Here is a 14,546-nt window from a genome sequence, read left to right on the forward strand (position 1 = left end):
TCAGAGATAGCATAAATTATGCCCGCTTCACGCAATTTTAAAATTTCCTTCTTGACATCCTCTTGGAGGTTGGGGTTCAATGTCCTTTGAGGTTCAATTGAGGTGGATTGATCATCCTTAAGATGAATATGATGCGGGCTAATACCCTTGATATCGTCAATACTATACCTTATCACATCTCTATATTTTCTCAACACAACAAGCAATTTTTTCAAATTAAGACCATCAAGGGTAGCATTGACAATAATAGGGTATTCCCCTTCATTTCCAAGATAAGCATATTTCAAAGAAGGGGGAAGGGGTTTGAGTTCTACCTTAGGAGGAGGCTTGGAACTCTCCTCTAATTTCTCCTCCTTTTGTTGAAGCTCATCTTCTTGTTGTTTAACCTCTTCCTCCTTTTGAGCTTCTTTCATGGCCATGAAAAACTCTTTTGCCCTCTTGAGAGTGGTACTCTTCCTTGCATGTAAGAGCTTCAACCATTGGATATTGAGGCTTCATCATGACCTTTCCCAAGCAATCTAACTCCTCATTCACAACATCAACTCTATAGCATTTTTCAACCATGGGGGTCTTGAGTAACTTGGAGAACTCAAAAACAATCTTCTCATCGGCCACCTCACATGTAATGGTGTTGTTCTTGCAATTGATGACCGCCCCCAAAGTTTTAAGAGCTTCACGACCCAAAATCAAAGGAGTGTCAACATCTTCCTCCATATCCATCACTACAAAATCACACATGGCACGTAGATATGCCCAACTTGAATAGGAACATCCTCAAGCTCACCAAAAGGTAACTTCACCGAACGATCGACCAATTGGATTGTCTTCCTTATAGGGATCATCTCTATGTTAAGTTTTTGAGCAATGGATAGAGGAATCAAACTAACACTTGCTCCAAGATCGGCTAAAGCGCCCCTACCTTCCATGTTCCCAATTTTGACCAGCAAAGTGAAACTTCCCGGATTTTTTTCCTTCTTGGGCATCTTATGTTGGAAAAGTGCACTCACTTGATGGGGAAGAGTGATGAGCTCATCATTGAGCTTTCTCTTATTGGTGAGAATATCTTTGAGGAACTTGGAGTATGAAGGCATTTATATGACAACTTCAATGAAAGGGAGATTGATGTGCAAATTCTTCATCACACTAAGGAACTTTGCAAACTTATCATTCGACTTCCTCTCCGCAAGTCGACCGGGTAATGGGACCGGCCTATCAAGATTCCTAGCTTCACTAGGAGTTGAAGTTGTCTTCTTCTCTTTAAGCTTCTTATTCTCCACACTTCCTTCTTTCTCAACAACCTTCCCTTCCTCAACTCTCTTGTCCTCACTCACCCTTTCTTCTCCTCCCTTATTTTCCTCACTAACCCCCTCCTTAGGACCTTCATAGGATGTACCCGATCTCAATGTAATTGCCTTGCAAGAGTAGGGTTTTATGTTTTGGGATGGGTTAGTTTGTGGTTGTCCGGGTAGAGTAGAAGGTGAATTTAAAGGGACTCTCTCGGCCAATTGAGCTAATTGTGAATCAACCATCTTGTTATGAGCCTTGACCTCATGCATTTGTTGATTCATGGCTTGAAGTTGTTGAAGAATTTGGGTTTGTGTAGAATCGGGTTGAGATGCTTTCTCTTGGTTCCTCTGAGACACTTCATTTTGATTGTTGTATTGGTTTTGGTTATTGTATTGGTTGTTTCTTGGGTAGTTTCCTCTTAGCTTTTGGTTTTGTAGTGGAGGTGGGTTTTGGTATTGAGGGTTGGAGTTATAGGAGGGTTAATCTTGTTGACTCCATTGTTGAGGTTGAGGTGCAAATCTAGATGGTGGTTGTCTCCAAGCTACACCACCGCCACTTCCTCTATATCCATCTTGTCTTGTGTTGTATGCCGCCACATGCTCGGGGCTCAAACCTCCACAATAAGATCTATCGTGGTTTGTACCACCACAATTTTGACAAGAGAAAAAATTGACTTGAGAAGAGCTTGTCCCACTATTAATACTCGTATTCAACTTTGCAAGCCCTTTTGTTAAAAGCTCAATTTAATGTTGCAATTGATCAACCTTCTCCAATTCATACATCCCACCTTTCCTTGGTGCATTCCTCCTTCTAACACCCCAAGAGTAGTTCTTTGCTACCTCTTCATTTGTTGCTTCAACTTGATTTTGGGGGATCTTAATCAATTGTCCACCCGCCCTCGCATCCAAGTTAGCTCTAGACATAGGTTCCAATCCATCATAGAAGAATCGCATGAGCAAAATTTGATTGTATTCATGGTGAGGAAATGCTTGTACCAACTCTTTGAACCTTTCCCAAGCTCTAGTAAGACTCTCATCCGCTTCTTGTTCAAATGATGCAATCTTCCTTCTCATTTCGACAATCTTTTCCTTGGAAATGAACCTTTTCATGAATGCCTTGACTATCTCTCTCCATGTTGTGAGAAAATTTGGCTTAACTTGCTTGAGCCACTTCTTTGCTCTACCCGAAAGAGATTGTCGAAATAAGTGCATACGAATGTACTATTGAGAAACTTGATTAGTTTGAATCATGGCACAAAGCTCAAGGAATCTATCAAGGTGCTCAATAGGATCTTCACTTGGAGAACCCGAAAACTATTCCGCTTATACCATCCTTGTGTATTGGGGATGAATGGTGAAATTGGTTTCCGTGACGGATAGCAAAATCCCTCCTGTCAGCTCATAATCCTTCGGATTTCAAAACTCACGAAACATAAGATCATCTTCTTGTCCCGCCATTGCCTCACTTTGAGAATTTGAAGACCAAGAATCATTCTCACTCTCAACAATAACACCAAGACCTTGCGCCTCTTCTTGATAAAGCCTACAAACTTGTCTCAAAGTGCTGTCGATCTTGTGGTCAATGTAATGTGTGGGTGGTCCTTGAGACCTCCTGAGCATCCACCAAAGCTAAGCAAACAATTAGCAATGACTAGCAAGAGAGTAAATGAACAAAAACGAAAAGAACCAAATCCAATAACAACACAATAAGAGTGCAAAACTAGTCGTTTCCCCAGCAACGACGCCAAAAATTTGGTCGTCGGATAATAGGTCGTGTCTACTATCCTTAATCAAATCAACAGTTTATATTACTAACCTAACTCTATCAAGTTCACACTAGATAGTGGCAAGCTAGGGTTGAACCACAAGGAAATGGGGCATTGCACAATCAAAGTGGAATTAAAGAATCTATTGCAAGTAACAAGGGGTATTTTGATTGTTTTTGTGAATTTCTATGATCAAATTAACTACTAGAAAGATTAAAACAAGCAAATCAAGAAAGTTCAAACTAGAAACACCAAAATAAGGATGGAAAACTTGATTTGAGAGAAATATGATCAAAACACTAGGGAGAGGGGGTTCCAATCATGATCAACTAAGACAACAATGATAATCAACATGGATTCATGCCAAGGAATACAAATTCTACTCAAATAATTCATTCCCAGGCAATTACTCAAGCAAATTGATTTAATAGATCAAAACTAAACTAGATCATTCCCATGCATCTAATTTAGAACTCAAATATTGGAATTAAAGGTGCACATCAATAACTCCAAGCAATTTAAGCACAGAATCATCAACTCAAGGCTAAATCCAATCAATCATCAATATAATCCCAATCATTCATGATCTTCACCCCCTTCCTTAGCTAGAAATCTAAGCTAGAGAAGAGAAAATAGCCATCACAACCACACTAAGCATGGATTCAATCTTAACAAAGCTAAACATGATTCAAATTTAAAGAAAAAAGCAATCAAACTAGTAAAATCAAAGAAATAGATGGAAATCAACACTATCAAAAGCAATTAAATCAAACAAAAGGTAAGAGTAAAGAGATTACTACTATGAAACTTGATTGATGAAGAAAACATGAAATACTTGCAGTGAATTGACGAAAACTTGAAGAAATCTTGATTACAATGATGAACCTTGAAGATTAAGCAACGTTTTGTCTCTAAAATACTAGAGTTTCTCTCACTAAAAATTTCTATTTATAATTGGAAAATAGCATGATAATAAAAGTCAAGAAAAAGTCTATTTATAGTGCCTAAAGAAACCAGAAATAACGAACTAAGGAGAGCCCTCTCAAATAATGCCGCGCCCTCTCCAAGCGTGGTACGGAGATGCAAAACCCACGAAGCTGCGCCCGCAGCCTTCTATGCCATGCCCACGGCCTTCTATGCCGCACCCGCGAGTTATTGATGGAGAGCCCTCCCCTAGTTGGGGAGAGGCCGTGGCTGAGAAACAGGGGAAACAACGCCACGAATAAATGTGCCCGCGGCCTTTTATGTGCCGTGACTGGGGAGAGCCCTCTGCAAGGGCGCGACCAGCCTTTTACAGGTTCAAAAGATGAGCTCAAATTCATCTTGTCCATGCCCAGGGCCTGGACATCCGCGCCCGCGGCTCCTTGCAGAGCTGCGCGCCCTCTCTCTTGAGCATCTCCACCTCTTCATTAGCCTCATTAGCTCCTTTAAATTCATCCTAAATTGCTAAAAACCTTCAAAATCAACAAAGAAAAGATATAAAACAAAAAAAAAGATAAAAGAAGAGGAAAACCGCGAGAAAGAACAAAAGTAACCAAAACAAAGGTAAAAACAGCTAGAGAAGGCGCAAATAAGTGACAAATGAGGGAGAATCATCAGTGAAAAGGGGTGAAATAGTGGAATAAATTCCACTCGTCAAACATAGGCATTGAAATTGAAGATAACCATGCAAAACAGAAAGCTGGTAACAATAGTAACAATAGTGGCTGGAAAGGGAAGAAGAACGACAATCCTTCTTCTTCCGAAAACACCCACTCTAGTAACAATGTTAGTACCTTTAACCTTAATGATGTCTTAGTCATGAATAATCAAGGGTCGAGAAGGCAACTAAGTAAGGAGTTTACCCCTATTGGGATGAGCTATGATACCGCCTATGATCGACTCCATGCCAAGGGACTCATCACTCCCATTGGACCTATGCAGGATCCTCCACCTGAAAGGAGAACATCCAAGTGGAACCCAGATGCACACTGCAAGTACCATCAAGGTAGGGGTCATACTACCGAGAGTTGTTGGAAGGTAAAAGAGGCCATCCAATATTTTATCGGTAATAACAAGCTTTCCGTTCCTCTTGCCGGCAAGAAGACCGAGTGATAATGTGACAAGGCACAAGGTGCTACATCTTTAGGATTTTCATGATTTTTCTTTCTTATTTTTGATTTCCCTTTTCCCTCAATAAGTCTAGCATAGGCGCCCTTCATCATTTCTTATATTTATTTCTTAGAGTTAGTTTTTTCACCCTTTCCATTTCAATAAAATGAGCATTTTATTTCCTTGCATATGAGCATTGCATTGCATTTAAAAAAAGAAAAAAAAAAACCATGTTGAGCTAAGAACAAGGTATAAAAATGATTTGAGGCACCCCTTGTAGCCACATCATATTACCTTTACCCCATTTTGAATATACAACCTCTCTTGATAAACCGCTTTGAGCTCGCATAAAGATTGACCTTTCTGTTTTCAACCTTCATATACATAACCTTGGGATGGGTTGGTGTGCGACTTATGCAATTTTCAAAGAAAAATCTTAAGTAATTTTTACCAAAATTTCAAAAAGCAACAAAAGTGTGCAAAAGGGCAAGTGTTCCAATGTCTTTGATATGAACACGTCTCAGATTGCGTCTCTTATCGAGTGCTCGGCACCGTGCCTAAGAAACATGAATGCTAAGTGAATGATAGAACACATGAATAGGATTGCCCACATTTATCTAAAAAGATTCAAAAACAAATCTTAAATGCAAAAACAGAAAAAGAGTTCAAAAGTGAGAAAACCTCAAGCATACAAATACCAAGATTCAAATGCAAGGTTGCACACCTTGAGGGGCTTATTTTGGGTCTTGAGCCTTTATCCTTCCTTCTTCAACATTTAGCCTAACCCCGTTACAACCATTGAAAGACCTCATTGAGGTATACATACACTTGTGCGAGGTTCGGCTACAACTTTGTTCGGCCTGATTCCTAACGGATATGTAGGCAACCTCACATTAGGGTGCGGCCATAATAAAATTTCATCACATTCATATTCATATTCATGCATGATCATATCAAAGGATCTCCAATGCTCCTCCTTATCCATTTAGAGCTAGACTTGGGGGCTTCATCCCTCTTTCATTAGCCTACCCAGCCTAAGAGTCGCCATTATTTGACTCTTCTCAAAATATTTTTCCACACCCTTAGCGTTTGTAGCTTAACCTTAGTGTCACTTTCACACACATCACAAATACATAGCCAAATAATCCTTCCCTTAGGAACCCTTTGTCATGAAATCTTGATACAACCTTGAAGCATGTCTTGTCATCTTAGAATCACTCATTATCACAATCATCATCGCATTACAAAGTATGAAATACTTAGCCTCCGTGCACTACTACATTTTTGACCAAATGCAATGGCCTAATAAAGGCTAATACAACGGTATTTTAATTGCCGTTGCAATAGAGTAGGCTAATGCCACGTATTTAACACTAATTTTCTTAGACGTAGAGCTAATGCCACGGCTCTAAAAAACCGTTGCATTAGCCTAGCTATTTTAACAAAAAAGGGAGATGATGCAACGATATGTGGTTATTGTATAATGAAAAATTTAGAAGCACGCGGAAAATTAGGACTTCCCTCTATTTTTTTGCCCAAATATTTTGAATCCTTACACGTGTTACTATCCTAAGGCCTACAATAAAGAAAAGTGAAAAGAAAAATGGAAAAGTAAAAGAACTATGTACTACCATTTTCTATACTACCATTTTCTCATATTTCTGAGTACCCATTTTCTCACATTCTCACATTTTACCCAATTCTCCATTTTTGAGGCCATAATTACTTTCAAATTCTGAGGGGAAAATTACGAAAAAAGGTTACTCAAAAATTCTAATTAGACGAAGGCGGCACTTAGGCGGTGGTGGCTGATAGCGGTGGTGGCTGATCTCATTTTCATCTTGCATGTCCCTTCCTTGAGCTGATTGCTCGAATTTCTATTCAAGGTATACAACGAATTTTCGTTTTTGAGATTGCTTAATTGAAATTTTGTTGTTGCATTTTAATGGTGATTAAATTTGAAGTTTTTGCTTTTGTGTTTGGGAATTTGTATTTGATGCCATGGAAGATGAAGTTTCTGCTCTCATAACTCTTGGAAACGGCTAATGGGTTTCTTTTAGCAATATTGATTTTTTTATTTTTTTTTATTTTTGAAACCTAGCAGTACTGAATATTGTATTTGAGTAGTCTAATGGGGTTTTTTTGGGGGAATTTCATATAAATGGATAAGAAGATATATTGATTTTACTTAGTTCTTTGTATTTGCGAATTATTTTTCTGAATCTTGTTTTTTGAGTTCTGTTGTGATTTTACAAAGAGACAAGTAACTTTAGACATTGATGGGTTAGGAATTTTTACTCCAATGTGCCCTCCTATTTACTATTTAGTTAAAGAAGTCATCCAAAGCCTTTAGATTTAATAGAAATTATTGAAAATTACTGTTATTCACTCTTTGAGATGTGTATCATTGTTTGTGTGTGAATAATAGCTGCACTGAGGGCTTTAAAAGAGGCTTAGAAGACTGGGTCTGAATACGTAAATCACATGAGAAGGGTTTCAGGCAAGCAGTTTCTACAAATATGGTGTATCAAATTCGGAATATTGTTCCTAGTAGTGTGTTAGTGAATACTGTTAATTTGATCCAGTGTTTGATCAGACAAAGGAAGTTGTTTGTCATCAACTGTTTATCTGGTTAACATTGCCATCATCATCATCTTTACTGGTGCTGGACTTTTCGGGTCCTTCTCTTCGTTCAGGAAGTGGATTCTCGATGCCAAACAATTCAAGCTCTTTAGTAACGGTATAGTGGATTAGACTGGATCTTAATTAAGGTGACTGACCCCTTGAAAAAGTAGAGCATATACTTTTTTTAACTAAATGTTTCATTGCATTCACATTTCACACTCACAGCATTCTTGTTTCTGATATACAGTCTAGTATACAGAGTTAAAGCATCTTAAGCTGTAATTTGTAGTGTGCCACGGTTTTTTTTTTTTTTTTTCGTTTTTGTTTTTGTTTGCTAATTGTAAATTTTGTTGAGCAACATCTGTATAATTGTATTTTTTGCTATTTAGAGATCGATTTTTTTTTTTTTTTTTTTTTTTTTTTTTTTTTTTTTTTTGCTAATTGTAAATTTTGTTGAGCAACATCTGTATAATTGTATTTTTTGCTATTTAGAGATCGATTTTTAATGCATTGAGAACAATGGGAGCTGCTTTCTGTAAGGGGAACTCTGTTTAGGAGAATGTGCTCTATAATGAAGTGTTATTCTCGTGTTTGTGTACACTCGTATTTACATACAATCGCAGTTATACCCACTAGGCCACTTGTTAAACTGACTAAGCTGCCATACAAAGACTTATCAATCTAATTCAAATTTCAAGACATGATTATATAATCGTTCCTTATCCATTTTTGATGGAGTAAATAATAAGCTGAATCAGGATTAGGCATAGCTAAAGCTTCAATAACGAAGCCAATCGTATTTCAAGCAATCAATGCCATTTTAACAACTCTACTCTAATTCAAGAAGTTCGAAGTAGCAGTAAGAACTAAGAATATTCAAAATCTGCATACCTGGATGATCACTATTATTAATTAAAAATGCAGTTGAGGCAATGAAGCTCAGCACCATCAAATTGTTTGTCATGTTTTAGTCCATTTGTTTATCTTGATTTGTATTGTTTATTTGATGGTGGCTCTTAAAATACTAGAAGAATGATTATACTCTGATATGGGTTCTCCCCTAATATTATTAGTTTAAGGCTTTTTAACTTTCCTTGCTAATTACACTTGCCTCTTTTTAATATCTCGTTTCTTTTTCATTGTTACTAGATTAATGTAAAGTGGGTCATAAATTTGTATGAATACAACTTTGATACTCCTTGCTTATTACACTTGATAAAGTTGTCCTTGGCAATAGAAATACACTAGTTTTAAGTATTTTGATCATATCATCAAGCTATAAACGACTTAATACTTAATTGCTACTATAATATATTTTTTAGAAGACCATAAATGGCTATCTAGGACCTAATGTATGATTATTTAGCATGTAAAAACTAGGAAAAATCAAGAGTGGTTTAGGAAGATGATGTATAGATATGGTGTGTTTGTTTTGGTTTCTGCCAGTTGCTGGTTCTGGCAGCTTTGTTCGTTGGAGTATATTGGTAATTTGTTGACGATTTATGATATATTTTTATTTTCAAATAAAATATATATTTCTCATAAAAATGTATGTCTGAAATGCTCTTATGTATCACAACTCATGAGTCATGACTATAATTTAAATTGTGGAGCACAAGTTGATTTTTAGACTAGTTCTCTTTCTTCCTGTTGGTTGTAAAGCAGATTTTATTGTCAGTTCTTTGTAATTGATTAAAGTAACTCTCTTAATTCTTAGTGAATTGATTAAATGTTTTTACTGTAAAAATTAAGTAAAGTAAACCTTTTAATTCTTACCCTAAAGTATGGATAGTGGAACTAAAGAGTGGTGGATGTTTGCCAAATGGAGTGATGAATATGAGCGGGGAGTAGATGAATATGTACAAAAGGCTTTTGCTTCTAAGTCTCAAGGAAATCAAATTTGCTGTCCTTGTGAAAGTTGTCATTATCGTTTTTGGCGTCATGAAGGTGTTGTGAGAGATCACCTTATTTGTAATGGTTTTGTTCCTCGAACGGATAAGTTATCAGAGTTAGGGATGAGCATTGAAAGGGAACAAATTATTTTGAATAATGATGAAGGGTCAAACCCAAATGATTTTAATGATGACATAGTAGGGTTGTCGCATGATGCACGTGATGCTTTTAGAAAGGGGCCAAATGACGAGGCAAAAAAGTTTATTAAGTTAGTTGAAGAGGGCCAGGAAGAATTGTATCTTGGTTGTAAAAATCATTCAAAACTTTCCTTCACGATCCAACTTTTGATTTTGAAGTGTGATCATAAGCTAACTAATGTTGCTTTTGGAGATATATTGGAGCTTATAAGGGAGGTGTTACCTGATGCAAAACTGCCAACTTCTTTTAATAAAGCAAAAAGTGTTTTGAAAGTGCTGGGGTTGGATTACACTAAGATAGATGCATGCCCAAATGATTGCATGATATATTGGGAAGAGCATGAAAACGCAACAAGCCGCCATGTTTGTGAGACGCCGAGATGGAAATCAAATGACAAAGAGAATGACATACAAAATTAAAATGGGAAGACCTATAGGATTCCTCAAAAGATTCTTAGGTACTTTCCAATAAAGAAAAGGCTTCAATGGCTATTTATGCGTCAAGAGACGGCGAGATACATGACTTGGCATTCTAAATGGCGTGAAAATGATCATCTTTTACATCATCCAGTTGATGGTCAAGCTTGGAAGGAATTTGATTCTTTATATCCAAAGTTTGCTGATGACCCCCGCAATGCGAGGCTTGGGTTAGCCACAGATGGATTTAGCCTGTTCAACTCAATGAGCATTGTCCATAGTACATGGCCCGTTATGTTGATTAATTATAACTTGCCTCCTTGGATGATTATGAAGCTCGAGCATTTGATGCTAGCCTTACTAATTCCTGGTCCGTCTTCCCTTAGCAATGACATTGACATATATTTGCAGCCATTATCAAGGACTTGAAGGATTTGTGGGAGTTTAGGTTGGAAACTTATGATGCTTCAACTAATCAAAGGTTTGATATGCATGTATCATTCATGACTACCATGAGTGATTTTCCGGGTTATGTAATGTTATCTGGGTGGAGCACAAAAGGATACTTGGCATGCCCTGAATGTCATTATGAAACAGATTCTGAGTGGTTACCTTGTAGTGGTAAGAATGTGTATAGGGAAAATCGTAAATTTTTGGATCCATCTCACCCTTGGCGTCATGATAAGAGGAATTTTGACGGAAAACTTAAGGAAAGAAGTCAACCTATTCCATTGAATGGAATTTATATTGAGAATATGTTGAGTGATTTTTCAAATGCATTTGGAAAGAAGCAAAAGAAACCAAGGCGTGATGTGGATGATCCGAATCCGTGGAGAAAGATACCCATATTTTTTGATGAGTTGCCATATTGGAAGCATTGCTCTAATATCCATAATCTTGATGTAATGCATATTGAGAAAAATGTCTTTGCGACATTATTAGACATTTCTTGGAAGACTAAGGATAATTTGAGTGGTCGTCGAGATTTGGTAGAACTTAATTTGATGCTAGAGCTTCAACCAATAGAATTGGAAGATGGTAGTGAAGAATTTCAAAGATCTCGCTTTTGGATGTCATTGGAGCAAAAGCGTAAGTTCTGGCAGGTTATAAAAAATGCTAAGCTTCCTCAAGGTTATGCTTCCAACCTTAGTCGTTGTGTGCAAGTTGGAGAAAGGAAAATAGCAGGCCACAAAAGCCATGATGCTCATTTTATAATGAATTATCTTCTTCCAATTACTGTGAAGACAACATTACCCCAAGATGTTGCTAGTCCTTTGATAAGACTTTGTGCTTTTTTCAAAGGTATATGGAGTAAAACTATTGATCCTCGAGATCTTGGAAAATTGCAATATGATGTAGTTGAAACTCTATGCCTACTTGAGAGGACTTCTCCACCTGCTTTTTTTTTTTATATAATGGAACATTTACCCATACACTTGGTAGACCAAATTAAGTTGGGTGGACCTGTGAGTTCAAGGTGTATGTATGGAATTGAGAGGAATCTTCATGAAATGAAACAAGATGTTCGAAACAAGGCTCGCCCAGAAGGCTTAATGGCAAAAGGATACCAAGCTAAAACATGTGTTGCTTTCATAGCTAGATTTTTGAAACGATAAAGCAAAGCCACACATGAAGTTAATAAGTGTGGTACCTCAAAATCATTTTTCCCTAAGGTAGGACGTCCTATCAAAGGAAAAGGAAGGACCTCAAAGAAAAAAAAATTGTGGACACATAATTGATCGCATTACATGGGCATAAGCGCATTGTTATGTCTTGTTCAATTGTGATAGTGAGGAAGTTGAGAAATATATAAGGTAAGATTTGTAACCATAATGTAGGTTTATTATTTTTTTTTAAAAATTTCTTTATTCTAACTATGGCGTGTTAGTAAGATAAATATTTGATTTTTACAGTGAGCACAAGATTTGTGTAAGTGCTAAAAGGAAAAGAAAATGGAATAGTGCTCAAGACCGTAGCAAGGATTTCATGGATTATATTGGTTTAGGGAGAAAGTTGATTTGATTCTTAAAGAAGGCAATGATTATATCCCGGACCATGTTTTGTGGTTATCAAAAGGTCCCTCTCACGTTGCCAAAAAGTACACAAGGTACTCAGTTAACGGCTATAGGTTTCATTCCATGAAGCGAGAGGCAAACTGCGTAACTCAAAACAGTGGCATCACTCTAACAGCCATTACACATAGCTTTGCAAGCTTCAAAGATTAAAATCTTGTTATGGGAAATGTTAATTATTATGGTTCAATAATTGAAATCATTGAGATATCCTACCATGGTCATTTCAGTGTTGTCTTATTTAGATGTCAATGGTTTCACTCAAAAAAGGATGATGATGAGCTTTTTACGGTTAATATGAATAAGGCCGTTTCTAAAGAAGAACCTTTTATCTTAGCAACTCAAGCACATCAAGTGTTTTATGTAGAAGATTTGAATAGAGAAGGTTGGCATCATGCTATTCAAATCCCTTCTAGAGAGTTTTCAGATGGTATTGACACACATTATTTTAATACTTCACTAAATGTTATAAATGAGCTTATTTTACATTGCAATTTATTTCAGTTTATTATATTTACATTAACATACTTCCATTTTTTTTCCAAATGAAACGAAATAGACCCAAAGTTTCTGCTTCCCAAAGTCAGCTTACAGAATATGAGCTGCAACGGCTTCAAAAACTAAAATTCAATGCAGAAAGAATGGAAGCCCTAGGATCGGCATCTGTAGCTAATAAAATATTTGAAGAAAAAACAAAAGTCTTAATTTGTCCAAGTGTAAGGCAGAATAGTATACTAGAAAATGAAAATGATGACTCTACGTCAGAATATGATGGTGAAAATGAGGTTGAAAATGGTAACATTATGGAAGCTAACAATCTCATTTCTGGAAAAAGAAAAGCTAGTAAACAGGTGTTCACTTCTATTTTGTCATTTATACAGACTTTTTTTTTTTATTCTTTTTCACGGTTTACATGTAATTAGTAATGCTTTAATTGCCTTTGTTTTATAGGTTTCAAAGCAAGTAAATAAATCATCACTTTGCCCCAAAACTATGGCTGATGTTGTGGAAGTGAATAGCCATAAGAAGCATGCAGTTGATGTAGTTCAGAACATTCACTCAATTAAGGTTGCTAGAGTTCAAGATTAGTGCATCCAAAAGAAGCAGCAAGTTATCTTAGAAAAGAAGGGATCAAAATGAGCGTTATGTTCTCCTGGTTCCATGTCAGCGTACCTCGAGTTCCAGAAAAAGTAAAAAGAAAATAATGAAGCGTTTGTAGCAAGTAATCAGTCTTTGAATAATTCTCTTACAAGAAAAGTAAGAAATAATGGCGCTGCATTTAATGAGAATGACAATGATGATGTGTATGCACTAAGTGAGAATGATGAAGTGGATGCACTAAATGATGATGATGTTGGTAATGAATATATATGAGGGTGATCAAGAATTAGAAGATGAAGTTCTATCTCAGTATGGAAGGGAAGAAATGCAATGTATTTGCAATCATTTTACGTAGTATTATTTATTTCAGCTTTTGTTAACATGTCAAAGTCTAGTAAATTGTTTTTCTCTTATTATATTTGGATTTCTTTACTACATGGGCTGAAATTTATTTTAAGATTTCTGAGGCAAATTGATTCAGTTGCAGCTTATTGCTTCATTACTTTAGTTAGAGTTTGAGCAATATTATTGATTAGAAGAAATTATCGAGATGTGAAAATTATGAAATGTTGGAGTACATTGCGAGTTGGATTTTGCCGATAGCTGCCCTAGGCTTGAAGAACTGATTAACTTGCCATATCATGAGTTATACTTGAAAATTCTCTTCCCATGTCTGTATGGGAAAAGTTGGTGGTTGCATTAATCAGAAAAATTTCCAAGAACCTCTTGATTCAGTTTGCATTCTCGTTATTATAGTATTTAGTTGATGTATTTGCAACTTCTATCTTGTAACATGTTTCTTACAGATGTATACATAGAAACAGAACCTAAAAAAGCTCCTAAAAGAAAAAGGCATCGAGGTCCAATAATGCTACCCAAGGTTCATGCACGAACAAGACAAGCGTGAAGTTATTGTTTTAAACTCATTAGGCTAACCAGTTGGACCTACACGGGAAATTGTTCATGAGTTCAAGCAATTCTTGGGTATTGTGGCAAGGGATTTTGAACTTGCACCACTAAATTATATTAACTTTCCATGTCTACCCACACTTGACAAAATGTGGGAGTATGTCCAAGTATGTAGTAATATAATTCTTT

The 14,546-nt window shown here is 36.6% G+C and overlaps 1 protein-coding gene and 1 long non-coding RNA gene across 2 annotated transcripts; both read left to right on the top strand.

Moving 5' to 3' along the window:
- Positions 1 to 6,815: 6,815 nt before the first annotated feature.
- LOC110719920 lies at positions 6,816 to 8,255 on the top strand. Its single transcript, XR_002511184.1, has 2 exons — positions 6,816 to 7,029; positions 7,572 to 8,255. It is a non-coding gene; the product is annotated as an uncharacterized LOC110719920 (long non-coding RNA).
- A 2,122-nt stretch (positions 8,256 to 10,377) lies between these two features.
- LOC110719895 lies at positions 10,378 to 11,891 on the top strand. Its single transcript, XM_021898873.1, has 2 exons — positions 10,378 to 10,555; positions 10,687 to 11,891. Exons 1-2 carry the CDS (start codon positions 10,378 to 10,380, stop codon positions 11,889 to 11,891), a joined length of 1,383 nt encoding a protein of 460 aa, XP_021754565.1.
- Positions 11,892 to 14,546: the final 2,655 nt, after the last annotated feature.

This window comes from Chenopodium quinoa, unplaced genomic scaffold, assembly GCF_001683475.1.
Source record: "Chenopodium quinoa cultivar QQ74 unplaced genomic scaffold, ASM168347v1, whole genome shotgun sequence".
Taxonomy (NCBI): Eukaryota; Viridiplantae; Streptophyta; class Magnoliopsida; order Caryophyllales; family Amaranthaceae; genus Chenopodium; species Chenopodium quinoa.

What these genes read in the sequence shown, in the direction of transcription:
- LOC110719895 (XM_021898873.1), top strand. Translation starts at nt 10,378, where the DNA reads ATGACTTGGCATTCTAAATGGCGTGAAAATGATCATCTTTTACATCAT. An exon ending in CTCAATGAGCATTGTCCATA is followed by an intron (nt 10,556 to 10,686) that starts GTACATGGCCCG and finishes ATATATTTGCAG; the next exon opens with CCATTATCAAGGACTTGAAG.